This window comes from Perca flavescens, chromosome 16 (assembly GCF_004354835.1).
Source record: "Perca flavescens isolate YP-PL-M2 chromosome 16, PFLA_1.0, whole genome shotgun sequence".
NCBI classification, from domain to species: domain Eukaryota; kingdom Metazoa; phylum Chordata; class Actinopteri; order Perciformes; family Percidae; genus Perca; species Perca flavescens.
In genome coordinates this window covers 28,118,017-28,137,964 of record NC_041346.1, presented here as the reverse complement: position 1 = coordinate 28,137,964, position 19,948 = coordinate 28,118,017, and the positions used below count along the sequence as shown (strand labels likewise).

The following is a 19,948-nucleotide window of genomic DNA, read 5'->3' as shown; positions in this document are numbered from 1 at the left end:
TTACCATGGGAATGTTATGAAGTGACGTAATTACGCGATGTGAACATCATTGAAAAGCAGGATGTTGGGGAAAATCACTTTTTTTCTCTTTTTCATCAAACTGCAGTTTTTGCAAGTTCCCGCAATTTCATCGCATAAAATTGCATAAATATCCCACATATTCCATTGCATTTTTTAAGAAAACATGCCGCATAATCAAGGATTTTTGCCCGTAACGATCCCAAAAAAACTCTTTTTCTGGAAGGACTGGTTATTTAGCCCTCTTCTCGACAAGCTAGGATGTCATGGTCGTTTAGTTTCATACGCCACCCTTATTGTCACTTTGGCTTTAATTCCAGCCCGCTACAGCCTCTTAAAGACGGCAACGTTGGCCGTGATCGTCTGCCGTCCTGTGGGTCTCGGAGGGTTAAGATGGTGCTCACCTGTATCCATGGTCCTTGTAGTCTTTGGTAGAGTAGACCATGGAGCTGGCTTTGACACTGATCTGCTGGAACAAATTCCAGACTTCCTGGTAGATGTATTGCTAAGTTAAAAAAAAAAAAAAAAGAGAAAAATTAGGTTTAGGTTAGATATGTCAGGGTTTATATTAGCTAAAACTCACACCGCTTTTAAATAAGTTCTGTATATATGCATAAACAATAAAGTAGGGCAGCAACTAAAGCGAGCGGTATACTCGCCATTCCCGACCTGTCGCGCAACAGTGTGTCGTCATGACGTCATTCACCATAAAAGAACTCAACTTAACCCAGTAAGTTTACAAGAGAGACTTGCAGTCACTCTAGTCCTGGCATCCGTCACCAGTAGAATGCAGTTGCTATTGGCCCACTTGCTTGGAAAGCTTGCCCTCGAACTCGTCCATGCTTCCTGTTTGATTTAACTTTAAATCCTGGCGTGCCAGTGAGATCTACGTCATTTTGACGTCATATTGTCGCGCGACAGGTCGGGAACGGCGACTGTAAAGAGGCCTTAACGAGTCTTTTTTATAGTCGATTAATCTGTCGATTATTTTCGTCAAATCACTTAGTTGTTTCGTTAATAAAATGTTTCCCAAAGCCCAAGATGATGTCCTCAAATGTCTTGTTTTGTCCACAACTCAAAGATGTTCAGTTTACTGTCACAGAGGAGAGAAGACACTAGAACAATATTCACATTTAACAAGCTGGAATCAGAGAAGTTTTTACTTTTTTTTAAATATAAAAAAATGACTCAAACTGATTAATCGATTATGCGCAAGTATTTGGCAATTATTTTAAATAGTTGAAAACTAATCGATTAATCTTTGCAGCTCTACAATAGAGATATTTATTTATATATATTTATTTATATATATATATATATATATATATATATATATATATATATATATATATATATATATATATATATATATATATATATATATATATATATATATATATATATATATAAACATAAACATACATACATACACACACACACACACACACATATATATACATATATATTCAATTCAAATTCAATTCAAAACAACTTTATTTATCCCCATAGGGCAATTCTGTTTTTAGCCTACCAGTCGTATCAACAAGACAAGACAACACTTAATCAGGCATACAGACAAACAGAGAAACACTGTCAATGACATTATATTGCATAAATGGATATCAAAATCAAGCAAGAAATACACATACGCAGGCCACGATACTGACTAATCAGCAACCAATTCTCAAGATAGTAGCATATTAAATAAATTCAATTCAATTTCAATTCAATTCAATTTCAATTCAATTATTATTCAATAAATAATAATAATACTTAAGTAAATACTAAATAAGTAATGATACAAAGGTTTTGAATGCCTGGCGCATATTTAGTTGCCGCTGTCAACAATATTTAAGAATTTAGTGGCCGAGGGAATAAAAGAATCGGCATATCTGTTAGTTTTCCTTGGGGGGGCAAGGTAGCGTCGTCCTGAGGGCATTAGGCAGAATTCCTGACTAAGAAGATGGCCAGGATAACTCATAACCTGTCTAGCCTTCTGGAGCACCCGTTTTTTCCAAAGGGAGCTCAGGTCTGTCAACTGAACACCAATGATCTTGGAGCATATTTTGACAATACTGCTTAGTCTATTCTTGTCCCGCACAGACAATCCATAAAACCGGCAGATAAAAGAAAATGTTAAAAGGCTTTCAATAAATGAATAATAAAAGTTACATAAGATCCTGTGCGACACATTGAAAGAATTTAGCTTCCGCATCAAGTGGATTCTCTGTTGTCCCCGCTTAATGATTGACTCGTGTTTTTATCAAACTTCAGGTTTGAGTCATAGTTCCTAAGTACTTATAGGTTTCTACAATTTCAAAATTTTCTCCATGAATAATGCTGTCTTCTGGGTTAAAACGATTCTTTCTAAAATCAATAATTAACTCTTTGGTTTTTGTCACATTAAGGTCCAGGAAGTTATCATCACACCAGTTCACAAATTGTGATAAGGCACTTCCATGGCCCGATTGGGCCCCCTGAAGAAGTGACAGTAGGGCAGAGTCGTCAGAAAATTTCACAAGGTAGCTACCCAGTTGTGAAGTCCTGCAGCTATCTGTGTACATAATAAAAAGCAAGGGAGAAAGGACACAGCCCTGCGGAGACCCTGTGTTTGAAGTGAGGATACTGGACATGTGGCCATTCACAAATACCTGCTGGAGTCTGTCTGTTAAAAAATTTAAGAGCAGCAATAAAATCTGATCAGGTATATTAAAATAAGAGGCCAGTCGCTCTATTAAAATATGAGGCTGCATCTTATTAAAAGCTGAAGAGAAATCAGCAAATAAAAGTCTTGCATGTGACTTTGGTTTTTCGAGGTGCTTATATAATCTGTCTAAAATGAAAATCTTAGCGTCATCCACACCTTTCCCAGCTTGATAGGCAAATTGTAGTGGATCTAATTTTCCATCGATTAAGGAGAGAATTTCATCTTTCAGTATTTTCTCAAAAGTTTTCATCACAAGTGATGTTAATGCCACAGGTCTGAATTCATTCATTTCTCTGGGATTATTAGATTTAGGGACAGGTATTATAATTGATGTTTTCCATATGGCAGGAATCTGACCACACTCAATACACATCTGAAAAAGAGTTGTAAACACCTCACATAGCTGGTCAGCACAATGACGCAAAACGCGTCCACAGATGGAGTCAGGGCCAGCAGCTTTACGTATGTTTACTTTCTTGAAAAGATTTGTGACATTACTTTGTGTTATCACTAGACCACTCTCTACGTATACATATATATATACATATTTACATTGCCTGTGATGACCATGCAGCCAAGCTGGTCTATGATGAGGACGTCTAGCTGGGAGGGAGGCTGACAGAACTTCTGCTGTAAGATCTGGAGGATGGGCTCCATCACTCTGGGGGTGTCCCGTAAAGCCACAGCGATGTGACCCAATGCCCTGATGGTGTGGTCTGGGATCAAGTGAGCATCCCTGGGGAAGAGACGGAAACATCTGTACGCAAACTCTCAAATCAAGACTTTACATTCTCATCTGTAGCATAACATGATGCTTACTTATCGTTTTCCTGGTAGATGTAGAGACGGTTAGACAGACTGGCGAGAAAAGCTTCTACAATGACATTATCCATAGTCAGCCCGGCTTTCAAGCACCTGAGGACAGAGGGACAGATTGGAGAGTAAAGGGTGAGTTCGTACCGGTGTGTGTGTGTGCATCAGGTCCCTAAGAAGTGTGCCAGCCTTTGAAGCCAATTTGACCTAGCAGCCAAACAGTGGGATTACAACTTCTGTGTCCGGCACGTGATGCCAAAGGGCCCAAAAATACTTTTTCCCCCATAGAGTTACATAGAAAAAGACAGGTCTGTACAAGGGTGCGTATGTGGGCGAATTCACCTGCAGATGTTATCGATGGAGATGTCCCGCAGCTGTTCGTACATGGAGGGCTGGCTCTTCTTGCTCTGGGTACTGAGTGTGGACTGGGAGTGTTCGTTGGTTACATGGATCTTTATTTCACCGGAAGCTTTGAAAACAAATGAGGATTTGTCAAGAAAACGTAGAACTGGAAATACCACTGCTATTGGAAGGATGTGGCGCTCAGTTACCTGGAGTGTACTGGCTGTGGTATTTGAACAGCTTCACCAGAACAGGTGAGGGCACCACCAAGAAGTCTCTCAGTGACGTGGTGACAGAGTGGGCCACCACAGGGAAGCGCTCACAAAGACGACCCAAGCCCTGTGGACACAGACACGTGTGTGTAGGTGTGTGTATGAGTTAACCCTTGTGTTGACTTCAGGTCATACTGACCCGGTTTCAATTTTTGTTTTAAAATCAGAAAATATGGGACGTAGAGATAAGGGCTGAAAATGTGTAGAAGAAAAATGTAACAATTTAAAACTTTGGAAAAAGGTTGGTGGGAAGACAACACAAGGGTTAACAACTATAGCAGCTCTCCATCCAGGCTTTACAAAAACAAAAACAGCTGCAGGTTGCAGCAGCTGTTCGTAAGGTCAAACTTAAGTGTTTACTAAGTTAAGTTTGACACGCCAATAAATTAAAAAGGAGCAGTAAGTGATTGTGAACAAAGATTGTTGATATTTGAACTCAACTGCAAAACACACACAGCTTGTCATGCTTCAGTTACTTCCCGTTTACATAGCTGATTGCTCTTGATTGGACAGCACAGTAAAAATGTTCACTAGCAAACAATTTACACATTACTAAAGTCCACACATTACACGTAAGGTTACGGCGCTGTCCTATTTCGACAGAAAAAAATGCCAAGTATTAGCTTATTCCTATTCAAACGGTTTATGTATTTGACCCATTTTCAAAAAGTTTCTGTATCAGAAATTTGGGTTTCTTTCAACCAAATTTTCCAAAATGATAACGTGGATGGTTCCATATACGACGCTCTTCACAAGTAAAATAAATGATCAGTTCACTACTCTCAATGAATTTGGGGGTTTTATTCAATTTTATGGCGAGCAAAAATGCGACAAAAATGTCAGAAAAAGCTTAAAAAAAATAACAAAACCGTCAAAAAAAAAAAAAAAAAAAAAAAAAAAAATAGAACAAAAACATTGGCAAAGGTTTCAAAAACATCGGGGAAAAGTCACAAAAGAAACGTCGAAAAAAGTGACTCAAACAGAAAAGAAGTTTTTCAATTTTGACCCAGAAAAACAAGGAGTTGCATGGTCAACGGGAAGACAACAAGGGTTAAATGAATATCTACTGATGTAAATATAGGTGTAATAAGAGAACTAGGACATAGAAAAAGGGCTAACATTTTAACACAGTATGTGACATGTTCCTGGCAAAGATTATAAGGTCAACAACAAAGAGTCTTCTCATTCTTAGGTTTCCTTTTTTGTAGGGCTGCTCCTTCTTAGTCGATAGTCAACTAATCGGTCGTTTTGGTCTTAGTCAACTTAGATTTCTTTAGTCGATTAGTCATGTTTGATGCTTTTTTTCATGCTGAATGACTTATTTCCAAGAAACGTACAAGCACATCTCTGGTAAACACAAGAATTAAAGTGGCATGACTCTTTGCGGAGAAACTGAGATTTACAGATCTGTCGATTAAATCAACTAATCAATTAGTAGATAAAATTCAACAAGTGTTAGTCGACGAAGAATTTCTTCAAATCGAGCACAGCCATACTTTTTTGTTAAAAAAATAAAACAAACAAGCAGTTACCTGTAGGCAGCAAATGAGGAGCGGCATGTGAGCGATGATGACTTTACTGGACGTCTTGGACTGCAGCTTCTCCGATAGTTTGGTGCAAAGGTTCTCGGCTCCTGGTGAAAACAACAAAGAGAGGGAACTGTTGGCAGAGATGACCTCTGAGGCAGAGGACTTCCTGTCTGAACGAAGTGATTTCTCACCCTGCTCTTCAGTAACCGCCCACACCATGAGGTCCACGCAGGCGGCGTTGGCCTGACAGCGCAGCTTGAGCGGGCTCAGCTCACTGTGGAGGTACTCGACGTCATGCAGGATCCTCTGCAGCTCCGACTGGCTGCTGCTGAACTGCTCCAGCACAAAGTCGTGAACCTCCTTCACAAAGTCTGTCTGAAGGTCTGGTGAGCACAGAAAAACTCATCCTTATTGACACATTTGTGGCCTAATTTTGGAATCTTTTGAAGACAAGGAGGGGGATTCTTTACCTTTTAAATTGTACAGCGTGTCTCTTAGCATTTTAAATATGGCCACATACAGAGAATCACTGAAGGTTTTGTAGTAGAGACGAAGACCAGGAGTCAACTGCAAGAAAGTAGCAGAAATGTATCAATGAACAGTTGTGTCAAAAAAAAAAAAAAAAAAAAAAAAGAAAAACATCTGTCGTGACTTAAGATTCATACCTCCAGAAGTTCTGCCAAGGACTCATCCAGTGATTTTAGAAACGACTCCGAGACAAACAGTTCAACCTATTTGAGAGAAACAAGTGAATGAATTTCCATCAAATTTGCATCTTGCGTCAAATTCTCTTTATATCAAATGCGTCTATTCTGCCGCTGTGGGGCTGCTAACCATTTCAAGGAGTTGTCGGAGCATATCCAGAGGGATGTGAAACTCTCCAGAGCTGCTTCCGGTGAAAAGCGGGGAGACGGAGAAGCTGGAGCTGATGGTGGAGAAGTAGTACTCGGGGTCCACTGAGCTGCCATCAGGGAGGTATGAGCCTGAAGAGGGACAGCAGCAGCATTAAAAGCATGTTCCCTTAGAGAGCAGGGTTCAGTGTTAAGATAGGTTTTCCACACATTTTTACTGGCCCCAATAAGTTGTTGTACAATTGTTTTTTTTCTGAAAAAACAAACAAAACGTTTTTAACAAACTTTGCAAAAAAAAAGTCAAAACGACAAAAAAAAACATCGAAAAAAATGGTCGAACTTTGAAAAAAATGTTGGAAAAGCGTTAAAAACAAAAAGAAAACCCGTGAAAAGTGTCGAAAAGTACGCAGAAAAAAAAAAAAAAAAAAAGGCATAAAATTTTTACTGGCCCCAATACAAATTGTTATTTTTTCTGAAAAATAAAAATAAAAAAATGTTTTTAACAAACTTAAAAAACGTCAAAACAAATAGAAAAAAAACAATAAAAAAAAATGGTCAAACTTTGAAAAAAAACAAACGTCAAAAGCGTCGGAAAGAACGCAGAAAAAAAAAGAAGCAAATGTTGAAAAAAACGACGAAAAAAAAATGTCAAATTTCTTTTTTGAGAAATGACCTCAAACGAGCCAAGCACCAACTCAATTCTTGATTGGCCGACAGCACATTCAAATCCAAACATTCTACGTGAACATACACCATTTTGGTTACATGTGGAATGAGGTCTGAGTCTTTCGGTCACTGCAGACCTTCAGTTTCCTCCAGGCCCTTTGCGATTCATTGCTACTGTATATGGTATTAGGCCAACCAAAATGCTATAGTACTACAATAGTGGACCAGATCATGCAGTGTCGTAAATCGTCGGAAAACAGGATTATCATCTGCACATGCGCCAACATCTTGCACACGCGCATGTCGGATCGTGCAGGCAGCACAGATCTCGTACCCACACTTACCTTCAAAGTACTGTGCAGAGGCGTCAGCTGGTGAGATGGGGGTCAGACATTCTCTCTCTGGACTGGCCTGAAAACACATAAAAAAAGGTGTATGTGAAGACATGTACAGTGGTGTGCATACGTTTACACACCCATGCTTAAGTTGACTAAAAAGAGGAATAAAAAAAACTTCTTTTGGAAATTGATCTTAATGCCTTAATTAAAAAAATGAGGGAAAATCCAACCTGTAATTCATTTTTTGGTGAATGAATAATGTATCGTAAATAAATAAATATTCTTCCTTAAAACACAGGGGGCATAAGTAAGTACACCCCTATGTTAAATTCCCATAGAGGCAGGCAGATTTTTATTTTTAGAGGCCAGTTATTTCATGGATCCAGGATACTATGCATCCTGATAAAGTTCCCTTGGCCTTTGGAATTAAAATAGCCCCCCACATCATCACATACCCTTCACCATACCCCCACATCATCACATACCCTTCACCATACCCCCACATCATCACATACCCCCACATCATCACATAGCCTTCACCATACCCCCACATCATCACATACCCTTCACCATACCCCCACATCATCATCATCACCTACCCTTCACCATACCCCCCACATCATCACATACCCTTCACCATACCCCCCACATCATCACATACCACCCCCCCCTCCCCACCCACATCATCATCATCACATACCCTTCACTATACCCCCCACATCATCACATACCCTTCACCATACCCCCCACATCATGGGTATGGGGGTATGGTGAAGGGTATGTGATGATGTGGGGGTATGGTGAAGGGTATGTGATGATGTGGGGGTATGGTGAAGGGTATGTGATAATGTGGGGGGCTATTTTAATTCCAAAGGCCAAGGGAACTTTATCAGGATGCATAGTATCCTGGATCCATGAAATAACTGGCCTTTAAAAATAAAAATCCTCGTAAATAATAAAAAGAATATTTATTTGTTTATTTACGATACATTATTCATTCACAAAAGAAAACTGGTGTCCTTGAAGGTTGGATTTTTCGAAATTTTTTTAATTAAGGCATTAAGATCAATTTCCAAAAGACGATTTTTTTTTATTCCTCTTTTTAATCAACTTAAGCATGGGTGTGTAAACTTATGCACACCACTTTAGGTAGGTTTTTACAGGTGAGGTTCAGGTTTGTTTCTCTCCTTTTCCCAAATAACCCCTACCTGTTGGCTGCAGCCTTTACGTTTCAGCGTGTCTTCCTGATACACCGTGAGCAAAGAGCTCGGCAGGATGGAGCGGAAGTCGTTGAAGGACCGCCGGCGCGTCGCATCACTATCTTCGGCCGTGGACGGCACGGGAGTAACCGGTCGGGGGAACAGCTTGGACAGCAGCGGCTCGTCGGTGTTGCTGTATCGGCCAAAAGCTCGGGCAACACCGAGCAGGGTGGGCACAGTGTACCTGCACAGGTATTCTGCACAGAAAAAGGGTCACGGAAGGTAGAGCAGATGAAAATATCATCTTTGCAGAGAGGCTAAGTAACTGAAATGTATTTTTAAGAGTGTTTATCACGGATAAAAGTCACAAAGTAGTTTAAGTAAAAACATACAAGATGATACATATTAAAAACACAATAAATCACGACATTACAAGGTAATACTTGAAAAATAAAGTGCAGACAGGTCAACTAAAAGCCTGTTTAACCCTTGTGTTATCTTCCCGTTGACCAGGTAGGCCGGTTGGTCAACCCTTTGAGGTTTTTGACTTTTCCTGCGCTTTTCCCCCCCACTACCACCAGATTCCCCACTATCATCAACTTATTACCACTAGTTTTACCATTTTGTTTTTAATTCATGGTGAATGAACCGCATTTATATGAAATTATACCTCATTTTAGAGTTAAAAAAAAGCTGAAATTATGAATTATTTCGACAAATCGTTAATTTTAAGTGGAACAGACTGTCAAAGTTTAGTCAGGATACTGTTTAGAAACTATTTCATTGTTGTTGTTTTTTTCAAATGCTATAAAATTTTATAAAAAATCCAAAATTCTATGAAAGTAGTCATCTGATCCTTCATTTTACTCGAGAAGAGCGTTGTATGGAACAAGGCATGCTATTTTGGGGGCAAATTCGCTTGAAAGAAAACCCAAATTTCAGATGTGAAAACTTTGAAAACGGGTTAAATTTGACCCAAGGACAACAGGAGGGTTAAAAAGGCAGGTTTTGAACGGATTTTTAAAAGTCCACAAAAACAGCAGACCGTAGGGGTGGGTGACAAAGGAAGCAAGAGTTGTGTTATGCCGGTACCTTTATCATGAGCCTCTGGATCCTTGCAGATATCTTGCAGGACCTGCATGATGTCCATGACCGCCTCCAGGATCTGACAAAGATGTAACGTCATCACATTCTCTGACTCGACCATCCACATCGACAAGACAGTATTTACAGGGTTCCCACACATTTTCATTTTGACAGGACAGCTGAAGACATGAAAAGGGCGCCCGCTCTACAAACTGAGCTATCCGGGCGCCCTTTCCATGACTTTTCAAGGACCCATAATACAATTTCCATGACTATTCACAGCGTATACACACAAACAGAACTGTATAGTATACTTTACTCCAGAGGTTTATTATTGTATGAACATAAACAGCATACTTTTCTAATCTCTACTAGTTGGTTACGTTCCACCTTCACTTCAAATACTTCAAACTACAAACACAGTCAATACGTTGCACTTCACTTAAAAAAAATGCTTTACAAACAATTGAATATTCTGGCATTAGCTTTCAAGCATTAGGGGAAACAGAACTTCTTAATATATTTGATTATGAACACATTTCTGGATGCAAGTCTGCAAAGAAATGTGGCAACATACTGTAGGTATATGTAGTCCACATGCTACATCATATTTCATGACTTGTGTCCGTCACGTATCCGTCATTTTAGAGCCATGAAATAATAAATGTACACTTGCCTGGCGTTATATAAAACCATCAGGTTCAAACTCTATTAAAACATGGAGGGAGAGACGGAACCCGTGGGAGAAAATGAAGAAACGTACGTGCTGGTAAACCAAACGCTGTTGACATCAACAGAAGATTACTTTAACAATTAATTTAATCAAATGCAACAAAATCCACGACTTTTCCAAAAGTCTTTGTTCTGTGCAAAAATAAATTCTTCAGTACAGCTGAAGCTAAAGTGGGTCTCCCCCAAACTTCCAGTCTTGCAAGTACAAAATTCTTTCTTCATGTTTCCACAGACAGCGTAACTGTGCTGAGCTGCAGCAGAGGGATAGCATCCAATTAAGGGAATTTTGTTCTAAAAGAGCATACAATATTATGATAAGTATGTGTCACTCTCTCTCTCTCTCTCCATGTTTCCGGTCTATCTCTACATCAGTGTTTCTCAAATGGGGGGGTACGTGTACCCCAAGGGGTACTTTGGAGGACTGCAGGGGGTACGTGAGATATTTAACAAAATGTTTAATAGTTACAAGGCTGTTGTCCAGAACATTGTTTCTCTTTATGTAGACTTTTGTGTCGCCTTCTTTGGACCTAATCTTGTCTTCCTTCCTTCTACTTTTTACAAGTTTCTCGCTTTTTGCGAAGTTAGGTCACTGGTTTTGACGTTTTTGATAGTATTTTGACCTATTCTTGCCTTACTTTTGTAAGGTTTTGTCTATTTTTTTTTTACAGATTTTGTCTCTTTTTCTCATCAATCTTTAAATGTGTTTTTCAGTTACAAGGCTGTTGTTTAGTAAATCTATCGCTGACCGCGCTGTACTGTTCCTCTTTATAGAGACCTTTTTTTCTACCAAAAATAATTAGCACTGGTCAGGGGGGTACTTGGCTTAAAGAAACTATTCAAAAGAAGTACATTATTGAAAATAGTTTGAGAACCACTGTGGTACATTGGCCCAATCCCAAAGTGAGCCCTGAGGACTAAGGACTAAAGACTCACAGACTTAAGTGATCTCAGGTACTAAGTGAGTGAGTGTGTGAGGCCACATGGGCTCAGATAGGTATAAATGGGATTGGGACAGCACTTCACGAGATCACATGTTACCTTGGCGACGTTTAATAACAAAGATGTTGCTGACACTTGCCGGTTTGAGAATCTTCATTTTAAGTTTGTTGCTTTCCACACGGCCAAGGCACAGGAGACGGCGGCCTGATTCCAAACTCTTGTTTTACAAGCTGGACAACAGGTTGGTCTGTTCCGTGGCCGTGTGTCGTGCTGTTGTTTACCTTTGTAATTTCCGGATTTCCATACGGTCTCCGCGGTAAACGTCACAACGCTTTGAACTGTGGGTAATTCCCTTTGGTGAAGTCTGCATCGATGCAGACTCACGGAAAGGGCTCGGTAAGTGCGTACTCAAACCCTCACGCCCTTTGAAATTCGACATTGGGACAACCCTAAGCCCTTATGAATTTCGCGAGAACGCGCACCAAAGTCCGTGAGTCTGTGAGTCCGGACTTTGGGATTGGGCCATTGTCAACGATCAGATAAAGGCCTGGCTTGTATCAAAACTGTCAAGAGTCTCTTATTAGCTTAAGCTTCAAGTTTTCGGTTTGCACAGATTTGAGGGAGATTTTCCCCCGATCTCTCACACTGGAACATCGTCGTGAAGGAGTCTCTTCACAGCCAGCGTGAGAAGAAGGAACAATATCAGCAACACACTCACCTGTCTTCTGAAGGTCTCATCACGTTGGGCAACGTCTGACAGTAGTGTTACAAGACCAAAGGTGAAGTTCTCTGCGACAGGAAGGATCTCTGCAGGACAAAAAGTTTATTTGAATTTTTTATTTTTTTTTATTTGCACAGAAACACAACAAGAAAATAAATAAAAGAAAGATTGTGCAGGTGAGATTAGGAAAAACCCATAGGGGCTTATAGAAGGAATCTCACCCAAGGAAGAGCAAAAAATTATATTATGAGCAATTAAAAAAAGTCCTGAAATCTACAAATTTATCACAAGTCAGCATGGACACAACAAAGGCATAAAATAAATCACAAAAAGATAGATAAAATGAGGATGTGTGGACATATGTGTGTATGTGTTAGTACAGGGAATATAAAAAAACAGCACCCTAAATTATATTCAGGCATCCATACTTAACGCAGTAACAGACAACTATAGTGACAATTTTAGGATCTAGTTAAGGGTTAATATTGTTTCGAAATCACAGGTGTATAGTTACCCCTTCCTTTGCGTTCGGAGCTTTCTTCAATCCACTGAACTTTAGGAAGCCCTTTAAGCAACCCAAGCAGGTAGGGGACAATAGTATCTCTATGCTGCAACACAAGTATTCCACAGCATGTTATACAGTACATATATAGAGAGAGAGTTGCCACGGTTACATCAGCATCCTGTAAATTCACCCTTAGCTCCACAAATGTAACATGTAGTGGAGAGGTAAGTAAGTACAATGTTTTACCTGCAGGTTTGACTCAACCAGAAAGATGCCGAGTGCAATGACAGCGTCTCTCCTCCTCTCGTCCAGCTGGAAGACTCCTCTGAAGTCCACGGGACACATGCATTGCAGCTTCTGGACCTGTGGGCAACACACACACACACACACACACACACACACACACACACACACACACACACACACACACACACACACACACACACACACGGGTCAGAGCTAATGCTAACTTGATTAAGATGAGCTGTAAGCATAAATGATTTGGATTAGGGATCGACCGATACCAATACTGATTATTAGATTACTAGATATTTGTTCTTTGTTTTGTGTAGGGATGCACTGAATCCAGATTTTCGGGGTTCGGCCCGAATACCGAATCCACTGGTTAAGATTCTGCCGAAACCGAATACTGTCAGACAGTCAGATGTGTGTGTGTGTGTGGTGGTGGTGGGGTGGGGGGGGGGGATGGACGGACATTAAGTCAGACTCAGTGGTGAGTGAAACCGAAGCAGAAGAACAGACACAGAGCTGTAGCTGAGTAAGTAGCGCACTCTTTAATTAATTAACTTTATTAGTTATCAGGCAAATAAAACGCCAATACAGATTATCTGTCTATCACTAATTTGGATATAATCTTATAAAAGTACCCACAAGGCTTAAGAAAACACATCGCTGATGTCTGCTTCTATTAGCGAGAATGATTTTGTCGGCCTAAATGGAATCGAGCCAAAGTGCCTCTGGCATTAATTAGCCTTATGCTGAAGGGCCAGACTTAAGCTCTGAGAGACATTATTTATTATTATTTTATTATTATTTATTAAACAGAGACTGGGGCTGCTTGATTATGGAAAGAATCATAATCACAATTATTTAACACGATTACTCATTGACTTTTGGAAAGATGTTGCATTTACTGAACTTAAAAAAAAGGAGTCAAACAGTTAAAGAAATCACCAGTAAAAACACCCTGAATAGTGAAATTTCCTTTAACACTTTTCCTAGCAGTTTTCAAATTCCCTTCTGAACACAAGACAAAATCAGAGTTTACTTGCAAAATGTAATGTGCGAAATAATCATTTTTTCTCAACGACATTGTTGTTGTGATCGTTATTAAACGAAATCGAGATCACAACTCGATTAATTGCACAGCCCTTCACTAGATCCTGTGTTTTAATCCATACTCAACTCGGAGAATATTTTTAAATGATAATGTTGAAGGATAAGAGCAGCCAGGAAGGGAAATTTGAGGAGATCTAACATTGGATTTCAAAAGCTAAACTCTGCCATGTTTTTCAGTGCCAAAACTGCAACACAATGCAAAAAATAAAAATAAAAAAGGTACTTTAGTTGTATGCCAAAACTCAACCGGCTGTGCTAAGACAACACATAAACCTCCTATTGATCCAGGGGGAAAAGTGCTTATGAGACACAAAACATTCTAATGAAAACAGTGTTTCCTCTATATTGATTTTGTAGTGGCGGCCCGCCATGGCAAAATTTCTGCTGCCACTGTATCAGAAATAGGGCAGACGCACAATGTAGTCGCGGTTGCCTCTTAAAATATCCTGCTGACATAATGCATATATCCATATTTGCAGCAATAAAACTGAAGTGAGATGAACAAACAGAAAAAAATGTATCCTGCCAAAGTTTTCCTTTGAGGGACATAATTTGAACTTGGAAACCGGTAATAAATTGCATTATCTTGCAGAATATTGTAATACATTTAAAATCGTGATAATATTGTATTGTGGGTCCTGCGCTGATCCCCCATCCTCCCCCTACTGCATAGGTCAAAAAGATGGTTGATGCTTCTAGCTATACTTGTGAAGTGTGCTTTATGCAGACCTGCATAACAAGCACATTTTAAAACCCCTTACATAGACATACAAAAAGCAGAAACAGAAACACTTGCCCATAACCCAGAGAATAACACACTCACTGCATTATTGCTACCACTGCTCTTTCATCATAAGATACACTTCCTGTTTAGGTCAGAAAACATTTCCCCATTTAAATCTCATTGTGCGTATGTTTTTAATCACTTCAAACTCTGACTGCTCGTTTGAAATATTTCAGGAACTTGTCTTGTGGCACGCCATAATCCCTTACCACAAATCCTAACCTCCTGAGTGAGTGAAACCGCATCATTTCAAACCCCTCGATGCCGTTAAACACCGAAATCATTTTGAAAGACCTTCATCCAACATGTTTTGCAAGATTAGGGCTGGGTGACGAACTTCAACTTTTTTAGGCAGCGACTGAATTGTCTCCATAGTATCGAGTGTCAAAAAAATGTCTTGTCATTTAATACCACATTTAATAAATACTTAGGAGTAGGAGTAAAGAATAGGAGTAAATCTCATCAGTGTCAGTGAGCCAATAGACTTTTCACGGCAGACATGTTGACATGTCAGAGTAGGAAAAGCACAGGTGTATTCAAAAACCATTACTGATGGCTGCATTCCACTTAGGAGAGGTCCTGGTATTAAACCATTACTGATGGCTGCATTCCACTTAGGAGAGACCCTGGTATTAAACCATTACTGATGGCTGCATTCCACTTAGGAAAGACCCTGGTATTAAACCATTACTGATGGCTGCATTCCACTTAGGAAAGACCCTGGTATTAAACCATTACTGATGGCTGCATTCCACTTAGGAGAGGTCCTGGTATTGTTCATGCTGACTCACCGAAATATCTTACTGGGACACTTGATGGAACTGAGCCATCGTTAAGGTTATACATTTCAGCTGTGCTTTCCCTACTATGACAAGTCAAAATGTCTGCTGTGAAAAAGGTCTATTAGCATGCAGCATGCTTCTACCAAGATCCAATAATGCTGTTGATTGGCTGGAATTATGTAAAAATAAGACCCGTCAAATCTGACTCCAATTTATTAATTCCCGCGCCTTCTTAAGAAGATCCTAAGTTATCCTGGCCACAGACAAAAGGTATGCAGGGTTCAGGTTCATTCAGTCTCTCTTAAATTGTGAACCTCGTCTAACCATATCCCTAATCTTTCATGTTTCCCTCTCTGTCTCCGGGCAGATTCTTCAGTTCACACACACACACACACACACACACACACACACACACACACACACACACACACACACACACACACACACACACACACACACACACACACACACACACACACACACACACACACACACACACACACACACACACACACACACACACACACACACACACACACACACACACACACACACACACACCTCTCCGCCTGGTACTGAAAAACAGTTCTTAACATACACTTCACATTCCTGAACTATAACATAATCAAAGCTTAAACTAACCATTTTTGTGTGTCCGGGTCTGTACATTGTACAGGAAATTCAAATGTGTCTTCCCTGGAGTTGTAACCACGTCTCGTGACTACACACAACTCACATATGTTATAAACTTTTATACTGAGAATTACCTGATGAAGGTCTGAGACCGAAAAGTTGTATTTTTCTTCTTAATAAATTATTGCTTGCGTAATGGTCAGTGTGCAGGATTTTCTCTAAACCTTTTGATCTGCTACTTTTGACCATAGCCTACGCACCTGCCCGACAAAAAGAGGTGTGCAAAAAAAAGCTTTCCTACGTTATACTGAGAATAAGACAGATCATAGAAATATTTCTACACTGTCTAACGTTACGCGTCGTTTGTTACGCACAGAGATGGGAATCAGAGACGGGTGTGTTGTTGTATTTTGAGGCTTGACGACATTGTGCATCACACAGGCAGAAAGGAGCCGGGAAAAAAAAAAGATGCGTACTGTAATGTCTAATGTTGTAACATCTTTTTGTTACAATGGATTTTATTGAATTGGTATCGAAAAAAGTATTGTTCAGGAACTGATATTGAAGTCATGGTATTGAACATTTTTTTAACAATACCCAGCCCATTGCAAGATGAATGCCTACATCTAATTTAATGGGACTTAAAGTTGGTTGCCGCCCTTTCGTGATCCCTTAGACTGCCTGTCATGACCCAGCTAGTAGATTAACCTGTTCCTTGAACAGTAAATGTCAGTACAGTACACACAGTACACTAGAGATGACAGCTTTATTTTTAACACTTCTAGACTTGAATAATAGCTGGTCTCTGGTTTTCTGTATGTCAGGCAGTTTGTGGTAATTTAACAAAAATAAGTTGAGCAAAAACAAAAAAATGCACCATGAGAGCATGATTGATGACAAAATTAAAAAAGGTGTTTGAAGTAGATTTTGACACAGGGCCAGGAGGAGCCAGCCGATATTGTACATTAGTGGTGAAATTCCCAGACCAATTGAAAGAAATAAAATGAGCAAAAAGCAACTGACACACAGTGAAGCTGGGGCTTGTGCGGCAACTGCTTGTTTTGCCTGGTTGGAAATGTTCTCATTTAATATTGATTGTTCCTGTGGGACACATCAGCAACCTCACTATGTCACTGGAATATGCTGCAATTACTTTACTATAGATAACATTGATCCACCCCACATAAATTGGCAATGCATGTTATTGCTTTCAAAACACCACAACTGAATTAACTGGTTCTTGTATGAGGAATATTGGACACTGGACTCAAAGACAGACAGTATGTTGCAGGTTTGTGGACTCCCACTGAGGTTATTTACCCTCAGCTTTAAATCAGACATTAAGGCTGCAACTCACAGATATAGCAACTCACAGATATAGCAACTCACAGATATAGCTTTAATACTGACATATATCTAGCTGTGGCTGCAACTAACGACTATTTTCGTTACGGATTAATCAGACAGTTGCCACTTTTCTTTCTTGTACAACCGGTATGAACGACAGCCAAAGATTAATTATTAAATAATTAATTCCAAAAAAGGTAACGTTGACATTGTTCACATTTGAGCTGCCCTTCCCTTTTTTTCTTTAAAGACAAGATTAGCCACATATTCCAAACAGCTAACGATCAGCCACCTTTGGAGGAGTCAGTTACAAACGCTAACGTTAACCGTGTCGCCATTCAATCTTAAAATGACAGCGTAATTCACACATGGGAAAATGAAAAAAAAAATACGTGTTTACTGTGTTTTTTTAAATACATAACGCAAATCACACCGGTAGAGAAGCGAAGTTAGGGGACGGGGCCTTTAATGTCAAAGACTCTCTTGACAGGTATTAGCTCGTTTCTGTCGTTAGCGATCGCCACGTAACGTTATATAGCGTTACCTTTTCTATCGGCGCCTGCCGGTGAGCTGCCAACGACCGTGCCAAAGACAAGACGGTGTTGAAGTAAAATCCTCTGCTTCCCCCTCCATTCAGAGACATGTTTAAAGACGCCTTAATACGGTCACACAAAAACAAACATCTTCTTTCATTCGTCCCGAGGAGGAAGTCTGCACTGACAAATACGGCAAGCGGAGGGTGGTTAAAAAGCGCGAAGCAAGGTCACAGCAAAGCCGGTGTCCGGCTATATTAGAAATTCTTTGGTCACAGCAAACATGTTAAGAACCAGTGGTGGCGGAAAGGGTCTAGAGCAGGGGTCTTCAACGTTTTTTAAGCCAAGGACCCCTTAACTGAAAGATAGACGGAGCAGGGACCCCCTACTACATATATTGTATAAAATGTAGTTGCATATTAAACTGGACCTACAATAACGTAGCCTAAAGCCTTTACACATACCTTTTCATGGTGCATAATATAAGCTTTTAAAATAAATAAAAATGTTGGAATATTCATATATGTATACATCATGTTTTAATGTTAAAATGTGGCACAGTAAATCCTTAAGCTTAACTGTATCTGTGGATGGCTAACTTATCTATAGGCCACATAAAAAATATATATATTTACTTATAATATGTTAGATTGACGTGTATGTGTATTTTCAGACATATTTTATAGTTTACTTTTCTTTTTTTTTTAAACCACTGAACAATAATTTGGCAGCCCCGCTGCAGCTACTCTGAGGACCCCCTAGGGGTCCCAAAACCCCTGTTGAAGATCTCTGGTCTAGAGACCTCCTTGTCACGCTAGATGGCCGTTTCACTTAAAAATGGTCAAAATAAAATACACTCTGCAGGGAAGCAAGTCCAAGTTTTATGATTTAATTTTTTTGTTACGTTATTTTGATAACTTGAAGGATATAAAAGACTGAAAATAAGGTTACACCTCTGGTTTAGTACGGTTTTCTCTATCTGTGACAGGATGACTTTAGGTGTAGCTCTTTTTCTTCTTCTTTTTTTGGATAAGGTGTACTGTATAATGTTTGTCTTTTGTTTAATGGTTTAAAATTCCCTTTTTTGTAACCACAAGAGGATGTTAGTTATGGGTTGGGTGGGGATCTGTTTTTGTTGTGTAACGTCTGTTAAATAGCAATAAAAAGAACCTAAATAAAAATGTGGATGCAACAAAGTACTTAAAGTGACAATCCTTAAGCTTTCAGTCCTGGTTGATTTAAAATTCATATTTTAGTGAAAACAATGTACTTATGTATGCTAAGAGTCTGGAGCATAGAAATAGAATTAATGTGTTATTTCTAATGCTGGAGTCTTGTTGTTGATACATTTTTTTCTTTTTCTTTGGAGGCAGCAAATGTCTATTTTCTTTTTAGGCACACTAGAGCCTGACCAATATTATCGGCCGATATTAGGCATTTTCCGAACTATCGGTATTGGCATTTATAATGGCCGATAATTTGAATTTTTTACATTTTTATTTATTTTTTTAGATATTGACAAATAAATGATTCTGATAAATGAATATTTAAAAAATAAAATAAAAACGGACAAAACCCCCTTCATCCATGTTCTGAGTGTTAGCATTGCGTTGTTTGTCCACCAGAGGGCTCTCTACAACGTCCCTGTTGGCAACACTCGTGTTTAACCCTTTAAGTTTCATATCTTAAGTTTATTTTTAAACATTTTATTTATCAGAACTTTAATATATTTTGATGTTCTGTTGTGACAATAAAACAAACAAGTTTATTTTTAAACTGCATTATCATATTA

The 19,948-nt window shown here is 39.3% G+C and overlaps 1 protein-coding gene across 1 annotated transcript in view; it reads right to left on the bottom strand.

The window, feature by feature from the left end:
• pi4kaa (phosphatidylinositol 4-kinase, catalytic, alpha a) overlaps positions 1–18,338 on the bottom strand; it is a 50,546-nt gene extending 32,208 nt beyond the window's left edge. The window contains exons 1-17 of the mRNA XM_028601445.1: positions 18,168–18,338; positions 12,965–13,081; positions 12,728–12,821; positions 12,211–12,299; positions 9,828–9,900; positions 8,745–8,992; positions 7,543–7,609; positions 6,516–6,664; positions 6,347–6,412; positions 6,152–6,248; positions 5,873–6,064; positions 5,685–5,785; positions 4,090–4,219; positions 3,881–4,007; positions 3,545–3,640; positions 3,278–3,461; positions 423–523 (exon numbers count right to left, since the gene is read on the bottom strand). Of these exons, the coding sequence (XP_028457246.1) occupies positions 423–523; positions 3,278–3,461; positions 3,545–3,640; positions 3,881–4,007; positions 4,090–4,219; positions 5,685–5,785; positions 5,873–6,064; positions 6,152–6,248; positions 6,347–6,412; positions 6,516–6,664; positions 7,543–7,609; positions 8,745–8,992; positions 9,828–9,900; positions 12,211–12,299; positions 12,728–12,821; positions 12,965–13,081; positions 18,168–18,266 (2,030 nt within the window). The 5' untranslated portion in view covers positions 18,267–18,338. The remainder of the gene's footprint in view (positions 1–422; positions 524–3,277; positions 3,462–3,544; positions 3,641–3,880; positions 4,008–4,089; positions 4,220–5,684; positions 5,786–5,872; positions 6,065–6,151; positions 6,249–6,346; positions 6,413–6,515; positions 6,665–7,542; positions 7,610–8,744; positions 8,993–9,827; positions 9,901–12,210; positions 12,300–12,727; positions 12,822–12,964; positions 13,082–18,167) is intronic.
• Between the last annotated feature and the right edge of the window lie 1,610 nt (positions 18,339–19,948).